Here is a 17,059-nt window from a genome sequence, read left to right on the forward strand (position 1 = left end):
CGGGCGGCATCTCCCGGGGCGGGCGGCATCTCCCGGGGCTGGCAGCTCCGTTCCCAACAAGCTGTGCCGTGATTTGGCCTCCACTCGGTCTCCCGGCCCTGCCTCCCCGCCCTGCATTGGCTGCCGGTGGGGACAAGGACGCCGGTAGCCGCCCGGAGCCGCGGCTAGCTCGGCTTTTGGGGCGGAGGGTGATGAAGGCGACCTGGCTGGGCGTGGATGTGGCCCGGGTGCTGCACTTGGCCGGGGTTTTCTGCTTGAGCTGCGTGCTGCTGAAGGCCATCCAGCTCTACCACCGGCGGAGGGAGCTGCTCCAGGCTCTGGCCGCCTTCCCCGGGCACCCCACGCACTGGCTGCTCGGCCACGTCCACGAGGTGCGTGTGTGTGTGTGTGGGGAAATGCGGGTGGGCGACGGTCTCCCGGGGGGAATAGGGGTGACAGGGGAGGAATGGGGGGCAACAGGGAGGTGACCCCGCGTGGGGACGGGGGGACACGCGTGGGGAGAGGCGCCGGGGAGAGCCGCACGCTGCGGTGCCTGCAAAACGCGGGGGGATGCAGGCGGCGGCTGGCTGGGGGGGAAGGAGGCAGTAATGCGAGGTGTCTTCCTAAGGAAGAGTTAAAGCCACGGCTGAACACGCCCGTGGGCACAAAAAGTCCCGTTATAAGCGCCTGTGGCTTGCGTGACTAATCCCAAGATGCGTGCTTGCTGGCACGGATCAGCGTGCGAGCGTGGTGTGGCTCCCCGGCAGCTCCGCGAGGTGCAGGGGGGCTGCCTCGTGTGAAAAGGTTTTTAATTCACGAGGAGGTGGAAGAGCTTTTTAATTCCCGCTGGAAGTCTTCAGGGCCAGGCTGGATGGGGATTTGGGGAAATGGATCTGGTGGGTGGCATCCCTGCCCGTGGCAGGGGGCTGGAAGCTGGTGGTCTTTAAGGTCCCCTCCACCCCAGCCCGTTCTGTGATTCTGCATTTCGAAAATCACCCTGACCTCTCCTGGCCTCTGCTGATTCCCCACCCTGACCAAACCTATGGCACCCCAAAAAAACCTGACACCCCAAAAATAGGGGTGGAGAAGTTCTGCTGGCGGCAGGACCTCCGAGAGACCATGTCCGTGCTGCAGAGCCCCAGTTTTGCTGTGCTGGACAGGACAGTTCGGCTTTTGGCAACGTGAATGTGAAGACAGGCCAGTTCGGGGTTTTGTTGTGCTGCCAATTAGACTTTAAAACTGCAGTTAATGAAGTGTGTTCACCAGTTTCTCGGCTGTGCCAATTTATACTGAGATGGGACTTGACTCCCTGGTGCTGATCACTCTCTTCCGTCATTGCTAGGTTGTTCACAGGTCAACTTTACCTTGGACTAAAGTAACCTTTTACCTTTGACAAGCTTCTGCTTTGTTGAGGAAGAATTACTGGTAGTTTTACTGGTTAAGTGCTGCTAAATTCACTAAAAACCAACAGTTCGCTGAGCCAGCGAGGAAGCTGTAAATGCCCTAGGCATATGCTGAGTACAAAATCCATGTGCACCTAGAGGAGGAGCTAACGGGATGTCTGGCAGCTGCATTCAGGGAGAACACTGAGATTTCCTATTCCATTGATTTAAAGTAATGAAGTGCCAGCTTTGGTTCAGGTCAGTATCTCAAATATATTTGTGGTGCCTCAGGTAGTTCTCCTGGGAATACATCAATGTTTGTTTTAAAGCATTTTCAGGTGTTAGGCTCTGCTTGTCCAAGTCACTTGGTGGAAATTAGTGTCAGGAGAGGTGGCGCAGAGCCCTTCTGTCTCGCTGAAGTGGCATGACCTGGTGAAAACCCAGAGTGCCAGGCCCTGGCTGCACTTCCAGTCACAATTTTTGGGATCCTCAGGGGAGCTGCCCATGGTCCAGGAAGGATGTCAGTCCCTCAGCAGCTTTCTGTGTGCAGCTCGCCTGTTTTAGCACCCGATGGAGGAGAGCAAGCCTATTTTTGACTAAGCTGTGTTAGTGCAGCACAGTGGTCAGATTTCAGCTCCTGCGTTTCCTGTGCTCCATTCGCTATCAGTGTGTGGTCATTAAAAATGCCTTTAGGCACCTCTTCCCAGATGCTTTTAAGGTTGGATCCATTCCAAGTCTTGCATTTCGGCGTGAGATCGGGCTATTACCTTTCTTCCTTAGAACCAAGCAGGGGTTATACTTGTCTTTTAAAGCACCCAAGGGAGGAAGAAATAGAAGTGTTGTTGTGTTTTTTTGTTTTTGTTTTTTTTTTTAAAAAAAAAAAAAAAAAAAAACACACTAAATGCATGCCTCATATCTGGAGCCCTGGTTAGGAAGCAGGAGCTGATGGTTGATGTTCCTCTGCAACATGCAGGACTTTAACCCCCTCTGCACGACAGGCAGAGGTGGTTCACCTTGGGGGCAATCTCTCCTTTCACAGAACTCGCTCTGCTCTCTGCCAGCGCAAGGATTTGTCTCAGTAGCGTGGATCAAACTGCGTGCCGATGCTCCGGACAGAAGGCTAGGTGCAAAGACTTGTGGTGTTAGGACTTCTGCCACCCTTGGAAAGCCGAGCACAGCGAGGCTAACTGCTGTCCCAGTTACTGCCAGCATGTTTATGCTTTCTCTGATTGCACGACAGGAGGAAACCCAAGCAGCTGTGTCCGAGGGACTGTCACTTGCTCAGGTGTCTGAAGGCACCGTGCCAAGTCCCCTTTCTGCTGACGTTTCCTAAGGTATAGGCTGGCAGATAGGTGCTGGGGAGGACTGCTGCCTTTAGGAGGAAAACTGGCCCCCTAAAACTGGAGAAATGTGTGATTCTCTTTAGTAAGTCCTAAATCCTGAGCTGGGGCTGGCCCCATGGAGCAGACACCCGCTGTGTCTCCCGAGGGTGAGGCTGGGTGGGTGGCTAACTGAGCACCAACCACCACAGCCTGAGAAACACTCGACGCACGAAAAGCCAAGCCAAGATAAGTCAGCACTAAAGTAATCGAGCAAACATTCCCTCGACTCAGTAAATAACGTGACATTGTGGCTAATTGCTACACCATATCAAATTCATTGCACGGCAAGTGTAATTAGACTTTCAGCTTGGTCAGCGCAGCAGCTGCTGGTTCAGCCCTAGCTCACCAAAACCCTTCCCTCTGCGTAGTGTCACAGCCAGACTAGGTCTGTGGGTGGACTGGCAAGATTGTCAGAGCAGCTTTTGTTTAAAGAAACTTGGGCATGTTTTTGCTTCTGTGATCTTTTCTTCCCTGCCTGCGACTCCAGACATTTCCACCAAGCCATCTAACCAGGTCATTGGTTATTGCCTGTTTAATATACAACATGACCAGCTGTAAAAGCAATAAAACAATGATCACTTTGAAAGAATGAACCATCCAGTGCCACTGCTATTGGTGATGGTGTTCACGTGTTGCTCCTCAGAGTCTTTTCTGGGGTAAATGTGAGTTCTTTGGAGTGGCTGTGAAAAAAGAGCACCGAACACGCATGTGCAGATAGGCAGCACACACCTGCCCAGGATTAATTGATAAGGAAGAATTACTTTATATGATGTTCAAAAGTAACAAGCATGACTGCTTCTCATGCTAGGGAAGCCTGGAGGGAGAACCACCCCTTGCTGGTGATGGTTTCGTGGTGCAGGAAAACCATGAGCTTTTTAAGACAGTGGCTTAGGAGATTTTATTTTTTTTTCACCGAATCTGAGCATTCTTTCTCTTTTCACTTTTCCACAACTGCAGTTTCTCAAAGAGGAAGAGGCGCTGGACAAAGTAGAGGTGTGGTCACAGAAGTACCTGTATGCCCACCCTCTCTGGTTTGGGAGCTTCTCGGCATTCCTGGTTGTCACCGACCCCGACTATGCCAAGGCCCTGTTTGCCAGAGGAGGTAAGAGACGATGCATCCCCTTGTGGGGAGCAGTCACGGACTGCAGCTGTCCCCTGCCATGATGACAATTCACAGCAAGGCAGGGTTTCACAAATAAGTTGCCTTGCAGAAATCATCCAAAGGCACGGAGATATTTGGCTTCTGTGTGCCCTGTCCTGCATGGTCCAGGCACACAGCCGCATGGCCCACCAAGGGCTGGAAGGGACCAGGGGCCCTCAAAACCACCTGAAACATGCCAACAAATCTTACTTCTTCAAGTGCTCCTTGAAAAGTCATCTTCTTGGTGCCTGATCACGGCAAGGAGAGGACAACTCGGAGCTTTGGTGTTGGCTCAGACCCATGGTCACCGTGCAGAGCTGTTGGTTTGGTGCATCCAGAGGGAGAGGTGCTAGACAGTGCTGTCTGGGAGGGTTAATCATTTATCCTACAGCGGATCCATTCGACTTTGGACGACCAATATTCTTGTTTATTCCACTCCGAGCATCTGCTTTTATACAGTTTTTCACAACTGGGCCCAACAGTGTTACTTTGGCATGGAATAGCGATCAGTGCTGCAAGGCTGCCACCACTTCTATCTCACACCCAACCCGAAGTAATACTGCAGGGCCAGTCTTCAGGTGTGAACTGGTAGATTGATGCTGGTGAAATGTTTACCATTTTCTTTCTCTTTATTTTATTTTATTTTATTTTATTTTATTTTATTTTATTTTATTTTATTTTATTTTATTTTATTTTATTTTATTTTATTTTATTTTTATTTTATTTTATTTTTTTTACAGATCCCAAGGATAACATCAGCTACAAACACCTCATCCCGTGGATTGGTAAGTATTCCCAGGACTTTGCCTTCCAGGAATGACCCTGAAGTTAGCCAAGAACACATTATAAATAAGCAGCATTGCACTTGTTCCTTGATGCAGTTATGGCAAAAAGCTTTCTGAAATTATTACTTTTTAGCATGTTTATCTGGGCTGTGTCCATAGACAGGTGAAATTGTTCTGCTTGTGCCTACGGAAACATGCACTGCCTGTGTTTCCCCAGGGAAAGGGTTGCTGATCTTACACGGGCCAAAATGGCACCAGCATCGAAAGCTCCTGACGCCGGGGTTTCATTACGACGTGCTGAAGCCTTACGTAGCCCTGATGGCAGAGTCTACCAACGTGATGCTGGTAGGGATGATGTCGAAGGCACTTTTGTAAATGAAAAACCAAAGTAAATAAAATTTCACAACAAATCCCTAAAATATAATGCTTGGGGCATAGCTACACCGTGACCTGAGGTTAAAGGCTGTCATTTGTCATCCTACCCTCAGCCGGACTGCAGCCCCTGGCTTGCCCAATGCACGGAGATGCAGTGTCCTTTCACCCCTCAGTGCTGGGCATGATAGACACCAGGGTGAGTTAGAGGTGAGGGGTTGGAGGCTTTGTGCACAGCTGCCCCTGGGCAGGCAGGATCTGGTGCAGCTCCGGGTGCTCCTTCTCGTCCCCCTCCACCCAGCCTCCCCAGAGCAGCTCAGGGGCTTTGCCCAGCTCTCCCCCAGCAGCTCTGTGCAGCTCCCTGCTGTTCTCCCTCCTGCCAGCCCAGGGAGCAGCCAGGGCTCAGGGGCTGCAGAGCCACGAAGGCTTTTGCAATGCACATTGGTGCAGTTGGTGCAGTTTTCGCACTTGCAGACAGTGCAAAGTGCCGTGTCAGGCCATGCCACAAGGTGGCAATCTTTACCAAAGACATAAAGCTGTATGTCCAAGCCCTATTTCCCAGCCTGGTTTCATGCTGAGAGCTCGGGTGCTCCTCTCTCCTCCTTTTCTCAGCTTTTGAGTCCACCAGTTTCGTGGGTAGCTGTTGAGACAAATCAAGCCAGGTGCTGGCTTCCTCTTGCTGGGATTCTGACAGCAGTTTTTCTCTTTTCCATTCCTCTGGGACATACCCAAGGCCAAGCACTCGCCTAATGGGAGGCTGAGTGCAGACCTTGCAGGACTGCCCCTTGTCTTCTCATTCTTGTCTCCTTTACCCCCTAGGATAAATGGGAAAAGCTGGCCACTGATGGGAAACCAGTGGAGCTCTTCGAGCACGTCAGCTTGATGACTCTTGACAGCATCATGAAATGTGCCTTCAGCTATAACAGCAACTGCCAGACCAACAGGTCAGTGCTGGCTGCCACAAGGCCTGGCGGAAAGCAGCTCAGAAGGGAAGCAGGCAAATTGCTTGTTGTGATGCTCCCAGATCCACTTTGACCACTCAGACTCAAGTCACTTGGGCAAGCACTTGCTAAGTAGAAGTGCAGCAGCCTTCTAGGCTTAAAGAAGTCTTTCTCGTGCCATTATGCCTTAAATACTTGGTTAGTCACTGCTCAGGAACCCCAGGTGGGCTGTGGATGGCGAGGGCTTCAGGCTGGTGTTATTGCCTGTCCCAGCTCATGCAGTGGTGTAATTCTCTTCCCCTCTCCCCAGGAAAAACACCTACATCCAGGCCGTCTACGACCTGTGCCAGATGGTGCACCAGCGGCTCCGCATCTTCCCCTACCACAATGACTTCATTTACTGGCTCAGCCCCCACGGGTTCCGGTTCAGGAAGGTCTGCCAGCTCGCTCACGACCACACAGGTATGCCCTGTCTTTATCAGCTCCCAAAGCTTTTGTGGTGGCTGGAAGAGCTTTCCAGGGAGCAGGTATGATCCGGGCTCTGCATCTGCCACATCAGCTGGCACTGCTGCAGCCTCTGGCCCAAAGAAACCCATCCAGAGCTGAGAATTAGGTACTCCTATGAGAGCCTGGGTGAGTTACCTCCCTGTCCATGTAGCAATCCTGCGAGCAACCACAGAGAGCAGCAGCTTGCAGCAATGGCTCGTGTTGGGCATGAAGCAAGGGGTCTGACAGCTCCTGGGTTATTAAACTGGGTTAACAGAGGGCTCAGAGGGGTTCTCCTCTGGGAACGCTCCTGTTACATGACTAGAGACTGGCGAGATGGAGGGATGAGCACTGCGGGCAACACTGCGGGCAGGAATTATTTTCCTCTCCAGGCCAGGCATGATTTCAGTGCGGGAGGGGTGGGTAGGACAGACCAGGGGGTCTGTCATGGGCACAGAATTGTGCAGAAAAGGATCTGCTACTGTGGTTGATGGCAATGCATATGTCATTTGTTATCATGCTCCTAAAAAAAAAATAAAACTGTCAGGGATGCAGAAATACATGTGCCAAATGCATCATGAACTGGTAGGAGACATCCCCTCAGGCGAGCTTTGCATTCAGGAGGTGATTTCCAGGCTCAGCATCTCCTGTCCCTGTTGAACCTTACACTCTTCCTTGCTCAGACAAGGTGATCCATGAGCGGAAGGAGTCCCTTAAAGATGAACAGGAATTCGAGAAGATCCAGAAGAAGAGGCATTTGGACTTCCTGGACATTCTGCTCTGTGCCAAGGTGGGTGCTGACGGGTGCATGGCTCATCTTGGCCAAGGAGAACACTCAGCAGCAGGCAAGACCATAAAGTGCAAAATCCAGCCCCTGTGGGGGTGCCACAAACCTCCAGAGGTACTCAGGGCCACACGAGCCATTAGATCAGTCAAAAACACCATACCTGGTCCTGCCCGGCTGAGGAGGGGCTGAGGTGACACGGTGCTCAGCCACTGAGATGTTGGCAGTGCCTGCTGGGGAGCTCAACCCCGAGAGGGATTTCACAGTCTTAATATAAAGGGGACAAAGGGATTTACAAATGAAAAGGGGCCCTGATTCAGTCTAAACAGAGATTTTACATATCCCAAGCCATCATCACTCATCAATAGCTGAAAGATTGCAGTGTCCCCTCCTGGGTTAGCTGGGGCCACTGAAGCTCTCTCTGGGCTGCTAGGACGAGAATGGAGCTAGCCTGTCTGATGAGGACCTGCGCGCTGAGGTGGACACGTTCATGTTTGAGGGGCACGACACGACGGCCAGCGGGATCTCCTGGCTCTTGTACTGCCTGGCACTGCACCCCGAGCACCAGGCGCGCTGCAGGGAGGAGATCCAGGGCATCCTGGGTGACCGGGAGACACTTCAGTGGTAAGGCTGACCATTTTCCCCTTTGGTGACTTTTTCCCCATTATGGTCATTCCTAAGCAAGCATTGTCTTCATGTCCTGAAAGCTGGAATGCTAAGGGACCGATTTTTCATGTTGCTGACGTTGTAGTCATGGCTTGTGTCCCACTGTCACGTTGTGCTTAACCTTGCTGAAAGGATAAAGCTGTTCAGAGGTGGTGGAGTCCCCAGCTTGCAGCATCCCATGGCTGGATGCTGTGGCTCCCTCTGTGCACCCCATCCATTTCAAGGGGGCAGTGGGAGGGAGCGAGCAGCTCTAATTTCCCTGTCTCTGCAGGGAGGACCTGGGGAAGATGACTTACAGCACCATGTGCATCAAGGAGAGCCTTCGCCTTTACCCGCCGGTCCCCGGCGTGTCCCGGCAGCTCAACAAACCCATCACCTTCCACGACGGACGCACCCTGCCAGAAGGTTTGTGTGTCCCATGTCCACTTGACATCACAGCAGTAAAATCATTTGGCCTTTTCCTCTGAGCCCTTTTTCTCCTCCTGGACTGCTTTACAGGCTGCGTCGTCGCGATTAGCATTTATGCCATTCACCGAAACCCCATGGTATGGAAAGATCCTTTGGTAAGTCTTGGAGTGCCTTTCTAATAACTTTTCCACCCTATGCTGCACCTCTTTGAACTCCTGCTCTGTGTGTTAGGACAGCAGGGCCCTCTTGCTGCTGCACATCTTTTCTCAGCATCTTTGGGATGCTGAGAAGCAGCTGCCATGTTTCAGGTGTTTCAGGCTCTGATGGTCGTCGCACAGCAGCATTAGCACCTCTTCACAGGGTGCTGCACCACCAGCAAGACAAAGCTTCTCGCATTAACAGACAAGAAGATGGTTTTGCTCAGCTTATAGGTGGTGAATTCAGCTGTAATCATTGCTGTGTCTGATTTGTCTTGGCAACACCATTGCACAGCTCCATGGAAACCATGGGGGTCTGGTGGATGAGTGTCAGTCCATCTTGAAATACATCCCCTCTCCAATGGGGTTGTTCAGAAATTATGGGGTGTAGCCTTTCTGAGGATACCAGTCAGTACCTTTCCTCCTTAAATAACCGCTTCTTTTCTTGCTGTCAATACTCCATATCCAGGTGTTCGACCCTTTGCGGTTTTCTCCAGAGAACACGTCTGGCAGGCACTCTCACGCCTTTCTGCCTTTTGCTGCTGGAATCAGGTAAAGTACTGGACTTTGGAAGAGAAGTGGGGAGAGGAAACGTGCGTCCCTGGGGACGGCTCAGCCCAATGGAGCCTGTGCCAGGGAACCCTCTCCCCAGTCCCCCCTGCTCACATCCTCTGGGTGCTTGTTGTGCCCGGAGGCTGAGCTGAGCTGCTTTATCCCAGGAACTGCATCGGGCAGCAGTTTGCCATGAACGAGTTGAAAGTGGCCCTGGCCCTGACCCTGCTCCGCTTTGAGCTGTCCCCTGACCCAACCAATCCCCCCTTGAAGATACCTCAGATCATCCTTCGCTCCAAGAACGGCATTCACCTGCACTTAAAGAAAATCCACTGATGCTGGGAAATGGCCCGAGAGGCAGCAGGAGGGACCGAGTGGAGAAGGAAACAATGCTTCCTTGGGACAAAAGGTGCACAGCAGGCTTTGGGGATGAGGATTCCTCGTTCCTGCAGTGCTGCCAGCAGCTGAATGCGTCCCCATGGTCACCTCGGTGCCCGCACCTCCCCAGTGCCTGCAGGTCAGCTTGGGGCAGACCTCACCTCTCTTTTCCTGCTCAATGCCTGATTACACTCAATGCACTGACTATAGTTTGGGCCACAAAGTTCTGCTCAAACTGCAGAATATGCTGTAATTTTTGCATTAATAAACCAGTAATTCCTGTACCAGCCACTGCTTTGGTTTGTATTGCTGATGCTCACCAGGTCGGTCACACCAGCCGCCCCACAATCTCCTCCCATGGGCCCCACAGAATAAACCACCTCCATTGCAAAAACTGCCAAAGTGACTAAAACAAGATTTCTCCCAGTAGTTCAGAAAACAGATGTGGTATTAGGATTCAGAATCACCTTGATAAGTTGGAAAAACTGATCAAATGATCAGGATGTGGCTCTGTAAGGACACACAAAGCAGAAGAGCGGGCATAGGTACTGCACAAAATTATGAAGGGAAACGACTGATGGGGCTGCAGCCTCTCCAAAAAGGTATTTTGAAGACATGGAGGACTATAAAGGTAACATGAATCAATAATATCCAGCTGTTGTAATCAACACAGACACCAAACTTGGATACTTATATAATATTTCTCTAGAATTTTCCCTTCCATCTCCATTTACTAGATGAAAAAAGACACTGCCCTTCAACCATATTCAAGCATAAAGGCAACTACATTTACTCCAAGATATACCTTGCCTTCATATTCTCACGTGTAATATGAGATTTTTTTAATCAAAATAGCTGGTCACCAGAAGCAAACAACATACATCTCTTTATTGGATTCAGTTTTGTTTCATGATAAGATTTAAAAAAAATACCATCATGTGGGTGAACCTCAGCATGCAAAAGTGAAAAATGAAAGCAAGAACATCAGATTAGCAAGAGCACGAGGCTGAACTCAGAGTGCACCCGCTGAATGGGAGTAGGTAAATGGGGATCAGATCACAGGACCTTGTCACAACGGTCCTCACATAAATAAATGTCCTCTGCTAAATTGCACTTGTGTACACACAGATTACATATGACAAAGCAATCTGTGAAGTTTCTTGAGCACTGACGTAGGTTGCCTGGAAATCCCCATTTTCAGAGCTTTTAAGAGCAGGTCACCATTTTTGCAGCAGAATCCGAATGCCCAAAGAGAGCAATGGATGTGCTGTGTGATGTAGGGCCGCAGCAGGACAGCTATGGTCTGCCTGTCTTTTGGGCATGGGCTGGGGGTAGCGGAAAGGCTGCTCTGCTGCATTCGCAGCTGACATACATGTTCGTGGCTGGGCTGCTCCTGCCTTCGCCTTGTTCAGTCACTCGGGACTTTTAAGACTCGCTAAAAATCTGCTTCTCTATATCTGAAGAGCAATAGGAAAGTTATTCTGCAGCATTGCTACCCTTCTCCCTGCCTTGTGCCCATGGCTTCTTGGCATGGTGTCCTGGTTTCAGCTGGGCTAGAGTTAATTTTCCTCCTAGTAGCTGCTATGGTGCTGTGTGTTGGATTTAGGATGAGAATAATGCTGATAAAACAATGATGTTTTAGCAGAGCAGTGCTTGCACAGAGCCAAGGCCTTTACAGCTTCCCACACCGTCCTGCATCCCACATCCCTCATCCCATAACCTGCATCCCATATCTTCAGTGGCAGCACTGCTTTGGAACTGGACACTCAGGCTGAGGCTGCTGGGACAACGCGGTCCTGGTGCCAGATCTTTCCCGAATGCCATTTCTGAGGGTGTCTCTCCTGCTAGTTACCTTTCCTCTGCTAGATATTAAGACACTTGAGAGTAAAGAAAAGACCTGGTCACATGGGATGTGCAACCCAGACCGATAAAGACAGTTAAATACTAGATGCAGAGAGGTTACTTCATTTTTTAATCCTTCTCTACTTTCTGCCAAAAGGGTAATTGCAAAGATGATAAGCTGACCTTGGGCTGCCTGATTCAGACCTTCAGATAACGAATTTATCAAGAGTTCATTAAGGGGCTCTGCTGGGTGCAGCAGGGTAAGGATTCATTTTGGTTAAAAAGATCTTGGATTTCTTTCATTGCTACAGCTAAACAGCAGCAGCCCTGGCCTTTCAATAACTCACATCAGCCTGGTGCTGTCACCTTCTTGCTCTCTGCCAAGCACACCAGGGCTGGCAGATCCAGCAGTGACAGTGGCTTGCTCCCATCCCTGGGGAACACAATCCCTGTGCAGGACACGTGCTGCTCTCTGGGCAAACCCATTATCAGGTGCTACCGGCAATCCTCATCTAAACCCCACTGGGATATTGCAGTGGGAGCCACCTGTAAATTAAATAAGTATTGCAACATACTGGTAAGACAGCTGCATTGAATGCTTCCAGATATAAATTCACTCTGGGGATGTGTGTGGTCAGATGGGATCCAGGCAGCTCACATTACTCTGCGACACTTGCTGGGCTCTTGCCATGATTTCCTCATATATCATGTGTTAGGAAGCCTGGAACATTATTTTTCTTGGCATTACAACCACATTTCATCTCTCAGCACTAAGCGCTGCAGGAACACACAGGGACAGATGGTTTGGGCTCTTCTTCCTATCCAAATAAACACAGGCACACCCAGGAAAGCAGCTGCTGCAAGGTCGAGCTCTGGGGCAAAGTACCAATTTGCCACCTAAATTTCAGCTGCTTTGCAAACTGCTAACAGTATGTGTCCAGCCACTAAGAAAGAACCTTCCTTTCTTCTCTTTAGGTGTCTAAATTAAGTGTGGAGACTCCCAAGACCCTGAAAACAACTTTCTGATGTGTGGAAGGCTGTGGTACAGGATGGTAGATCCTTAGTGTAACTTTTTTTTTTTTTTTTTTTTTTTTTTTTTAAATTTATAGCATGACATGTCTTGGTATATGCTGCCATTAAGCAAGCATACACAGCACCAAGTGAAAAGCAGACAGGTTCTTTGCAAACGCTTGACAACCTCCCAAGCATCCTTTAGCACCCGCCTGTAGCTCTGCTAGCCTCAGATGCCCAGAAGGTGAAGCCAAGCCCCTGTTCACTGTGCCAACCCACACGGACCTCTTGGGCTATCAAGAGGCTCCTGCAGCTCCTTCTCCAGCTGAGATTTTCCTTCTGAGGCCCCTCACATCAGCTGGGATGTATGGGAGCAGCAGGGCTGTAGGCCTTGCCTCAGTCCCTTGTAATGACCAGGCCTGCACTGTCCCCTGTGTCTCTGCCTGTGGCTCCTTGGCTGCTTCACTTTCCCTTTTGAACTTCCACAATTTCTTTCCCTGCAGAAACTCCCTGTGCTATCTTCCCCAGGCTGTGCTGAAGAGTATCAGACCAAACATTCAAAGCAGGCCCCAAACCTCCAAAGTCTGTGATAAAAGTGTTTTACACCCCCCCCCCCCCACCGGTGAAACAGAAAATGAAGAGGGTGGAGGCTGGATTAGGCCAGACCCCTTCAGAGGAACCTGGGTTTGCTGTCACTCAGGATCAGATTCTTCTTCCTAATCCCCAAAAATGAGGCTCTAGCCACTCTTACCCCAGGCCCTTTCTTCTTTCCCTGTCAGCTCAAGGCACTACATCTCCCTTGACCAACCCATATATCCTTGACTCCATGCCTAGAAGTTGATACTGGTTATTAAATAACTACCAGGGAGCCAGATGGGTAAAATTCCACCCTGCCTGGTAATAATGAAACCTATTGTCCGGGGACTTTGTCAGCAATGAGAATGTCTGTGTAGTTATACAGGTCTGGAGACTCTCCAGCCAGGCTCCTCCACCTGTGGGTCTCAAGGGATTTCTGCTCCATTTTGTGGGTGATTGCTGAAAGCGGCCAGGTATGTTCAGATCTCTCAGTCTGGTAATAGGGTAAGGCACCCCAAAAACAGCTCCACTTGTGCTAGCCAAAGGCTCATCCCCATCTCTCCCTCTGTCCTTTACGTGGCCCTGGCAAGGCACTCAACTTTTATGAGCGATATATGAGTGTGTTGAGGTCTTCAGCACAAATGACTCACAGAAGCCATTGCCCCCAAGTCCTCAGCCCCATGGAGCTCTCCTTCTCCTCCCTCCCATCCATAGTCACAGGCGAGGCCAGAGGAGAAGCTAGTTGTTGGTGGACTGTTCCCTGGAGGGGCTCTCTGAACAAATATGAAAACCTTTTTAGGGCTGAGCGAGAGTTAAAAAAGTCTGGAGGAAATAAGGACAGCTGTCGAGCAGAGTCCATGACACATTGTAGGTTGGCAATGGGGTTTCTTGCAGCATGCACCACTTGAACTTCAAGGTTAATCCCAAGCATGATGACAGACCTGTCCTCACCTTTCTGTGATCCCATCTGATAGTGAGAGAAGCTCATGGTAACATCACTCTCCTCACATCCTTCAGCCCCACATTTGAAGGCAGCTTGCAGAGCCATTGATGTGGCTCAGGCATCCCAAAAGTGGCTCCACATGCTGCCTGTTCCTCCTTCTCCACATCCTCAAGTAGTCAAGAAGCATCAGCAGGAGCCCTGATGAACTGCAACCCTCCCTCCTCCCGGCCAGCTGGACAGCCAGCCCACTCTGCCTCCTCTCCTAATTGCCTGTTAATCACAACGCTGCAGACAGTGGAGGATGATTGTAGGAAGAGCTAGGGATGCTGTGCAGAAAAGGGAAGGAGATGTGTCTCCTACATCTTCCATAGCCATGAGGTCCCTGGAGTTAGGAACTTGTACTCAGGGGTGTGAAGTTGTCAAGGCAAACTGGGTCTCTCTTGCTTGGGCTGCAGACAAATCCTTCCCTAAGGAATCCTTCCCTAATGCTTGGTCTGACATACTCCAATCTCCTGCCTCCTGAACTACTTTTCATTCTCCTCTGAACTTTTGCATGGATTCAGCCAGCTTGGCATAACAAGATGCACTCAGCATCAGGAAGCTGGCCAAGTGTGTGAAAAATTAACTCTGTTCTGTGCCTGCCAGGGGAGTGCTCCAAGACAATAGCTTAATCCACAGCTTTGCCTTACAAGGAGTCCCTGTGTCTTCTTTAAATTTCAAAATTGTTGGCTGATGTGGTTCTAATGATTTACCAGGCTCTGGGCCAAACGATGCAGCACGTTAGCAATGGTGCGGGGAAGAAGTCAGGGTGACAAAAGCCAGCAGGGGATATACCCCCATCTTCCTCCTCCTCCTAGCCTGAAACCATAGGTACCATCTTAGTATGGGTTATGGGGGTCCAGTTCAGGGGGGTGGTCACAGCGAGGAGCTGAAGCAAGGTGGTAGGACGGGGCTCAAGCAGCAGAAGCACCCAAGACTGGGGAGATATAAAAGATTATCAGCTGTTATCATTGTCTCTTTGCAGCACATCTTCCTGCCATGCTAACAAAAGCTCAGTGCCATGTGGAGAGCTGCAATATTGGCTTGGTCATCCTATCCCAGCTGAGGAACTCAAACAATCGCTTTTTCTGCAAAGACCAGCAAGGAGTCAGGCTGAGTCTTCCTGCTCTGTGCAGTAGTTTACCCATCCAAGAAAAGAAAAAAAAAAAAAAAAAAAAAGGATCATCACGCAGAATGAGTCCAGCTTTCATGGCTGGGCACTTTCCCATGCTACACCCAAACCAGCACGTGGTGAACTTCAGCCTGCTTTCATGTGCAACAGCCGAGCAACGTACCCACCAGCCCTCATGTGGGTTCACAGCTGCCGGACACTTCAAATCTGCCCAGGACTGTAATATTAAAACCTGTACCCAGGGTTCTGTCTTTGCAATCATTAATTAACTAATATGCCACAGGCCAGCTGAGGGAAAAGTTTCTCAGTCCACTAACCTTCAGTCACTGTCATGGAGTCAGGTAATTCATGGGTCTGGTAAGGTATTGCCATATAAACTTTGTGTCTAAAGAGTTTAAATGTTTTCACTGGGGCTGTGCAGATTCATTTCAGCCAATGATCTCCAGGTCTCTGCCACTATAAAAAGGACACATCTGGACAATGAACACCAGATAAACAGGAGTTTTTTTGCAGTAAAAACACTGCCTTCAATTGGCTGTGGTCTAATTTAGACTAAAAGCTAAAAGAAAGCCTGCCCAAGGCAGTGTGTGCTGCAAAATTTAGGGCAGAAAACCCAAGAGCAAGCCCCATGCCTTCACTACCACGGACTTGGGGGAGAGCCAGTTTCAGAGCAAATTGGGCGTGCATGGCTGGCAGTGCAGGACACGCTGACATGCTTCTCCTCCATCCAAAGAGCGTGACTGTGGTAGCCTCAGGAAGGCTGGAGAAAAGGCTCCACCACCAAATCCTTCTCCTTCCAGACTCTGCACGTTAACCTGCTGCTCAACCAAAAGGCTGTCAGAGCCACGATCAAAGTCTGGAGAAGCTGACTGCTTTTGGTATCTCCAGGGCAGGGGCTGTTGACCCTGAATAGGACCAAGTGGTCTCAGCATCGGAAGCTGCTCACTCCTGCATTTCATTACAACGTGCTGAAATTTTACATGGCCCTGACGTTCGACTCTATCAACGTGATGCTGGTGAGGATCATCATTCCTGACACTTTAAGCTTGTAACTGTGCACGAATGAAAACAGGTGTGGGAATGAGGGAAAGAAAGAGACTGGACTCAGATTGCTCCTAGAATTTCATTGAATTTTGAGGGGATTTTTGAAGTTCTGAAATTCCTCCCTCCACCTTCCTCTGGCTGTTGCACTTTCATCTTTCATCTGCTTTCCAGTAAAATCAACTGCTATAGTAAACTTGGAAAAATAAATGCACAGAACAGCTTGATTAAATTCACAGGATATGCATTGAACTAGGCTCTTTGTTGGCGAAAACAGAGTAATTAGCTTGGCAGTGTGGATCTGGGAAGAGGCAGGGATAGGGAAATAGGACCTGATTGTACTGTGGCTGAGTCCGCAGAAGTCCATCCTGTCATGTGCTTTCTCCACCACTAGGATAAATGGGAAAAGGCCAGCATGCAGAGGAAATCAGTGGAGGTGTTTCAAGACATCAGCTTGATGACGCTAGACAACATCATGAAGTGCGCCTTCAGCTCTAGCACCGCCTGCCAGACCCAGAGGTCAGTGCACAAACCTCCAAATTCTGGGAAAACAAGCACTCCCGTTTACCCCACTCAACTGCCAACACCAACATTAACCTTGGTCTCTCACAGCAACTCAGACTGTTATATCAGAGCTGTTCATGAACTGAGCTGCCTCGTCAGCAAGACAATACGGGCTTTACCTTACGGAGATGCCTTCTATGGCTGGACTCACCAAGGCCACAAGTTTCAGGATGCCTGCAAGCTGGCCTATGCACACACAGGTATTTCTCCACCTTTCTCTCCCAGCTAAACTTCTCATCCTCTTGCAGCTGGAGCTCAGAGTGTGCCTTAGGAAGGCACTGACCAGAGGATTAGGCGTTACACAGGGTCTAAACCACTGACCCAGTACGGTACATACTCTCTCCAGAGGGCAGGATGCATCTAATGTATTGCTCATTCTTCTATTCAGGTAAAGTAGTAAAAGAAAGAAAGTTATTGCTCTCCAGTGACAAGGAGCTTGACAACATCCAGAAGAAGAG

The 17,059-nt window shown here is 49.9% G+C and overlaps 1 protein-coding gene across 1 annotated transcript; it reads left to right on the forward strand.

Moving 5' to 3' along the window:
• The first annotated feature begins 48 nt into the window (after positions 1-48).
• On the forward strand, positions 49-9,740 carry CYP4B1 (cytochrome P450 family 4 subfamily B member 1). Its single transcript, XM_084528077.1, has 12 exons — positions 49-371; positions 3,701-3,845; positions 4,625-4,669; positions 4,887-5,014; positions 5,861-5,985; positions 6,293-6,444; positions 7,152-7,258; positions 7,686-7,876; positions 8,190-8,323; positions 8,417-8,481; positions 8,993-9,075; positions 9,243-9,740. Exons 1-12 carry the CDS (start codon positions 192-194, stop codon positions 9,409-9,411), a joined length of 1,524 nt encoding a protein of 507 aa, XP_084384203.1. The 5' UTR covers positions 49-191; the 3' UTR covers positions 9,412-9,740.
• Positions 9,741-17,059: the final 7,319 nt, after the last annotated feature.

Source organism: Aythya ferina (assembly GCF_964211825.1).
Source record: "Aythya ferina genome assembly, chromosome: 8".
In the NCBI taxonomy this organism is placed as follows: Eukaryota; Metazoa; Chordata; class Aves; order Anseriformes; family Anatidae; genus Aythya; species Aythya ferina.

Bases quoted from the DNA above. Each gene is read 5' to 3' on its own strand.
- CYP4B1 (XM_084528077.1), top strand. From the start codon at position 192: ATGAAGGCGACCTGGCTGGGCGTGGATGTGGCCCGGGTGCTGCACTTG. The intron at 4,670-4,886 runs GTAAGTATTCCC...GTGTTTCCCCAG, and splicing joins ACACCTCATCCCGTGGATTG to GGAAAGGGTTGCTGATCTTA. The intron at 6,445-7,151 runs GTATGCCCTGTC...TTCCTTGCTCAG, and splicing joins GCTCGCTCACGACCACACAG to ACAAGGTGATCCATGAGCGG.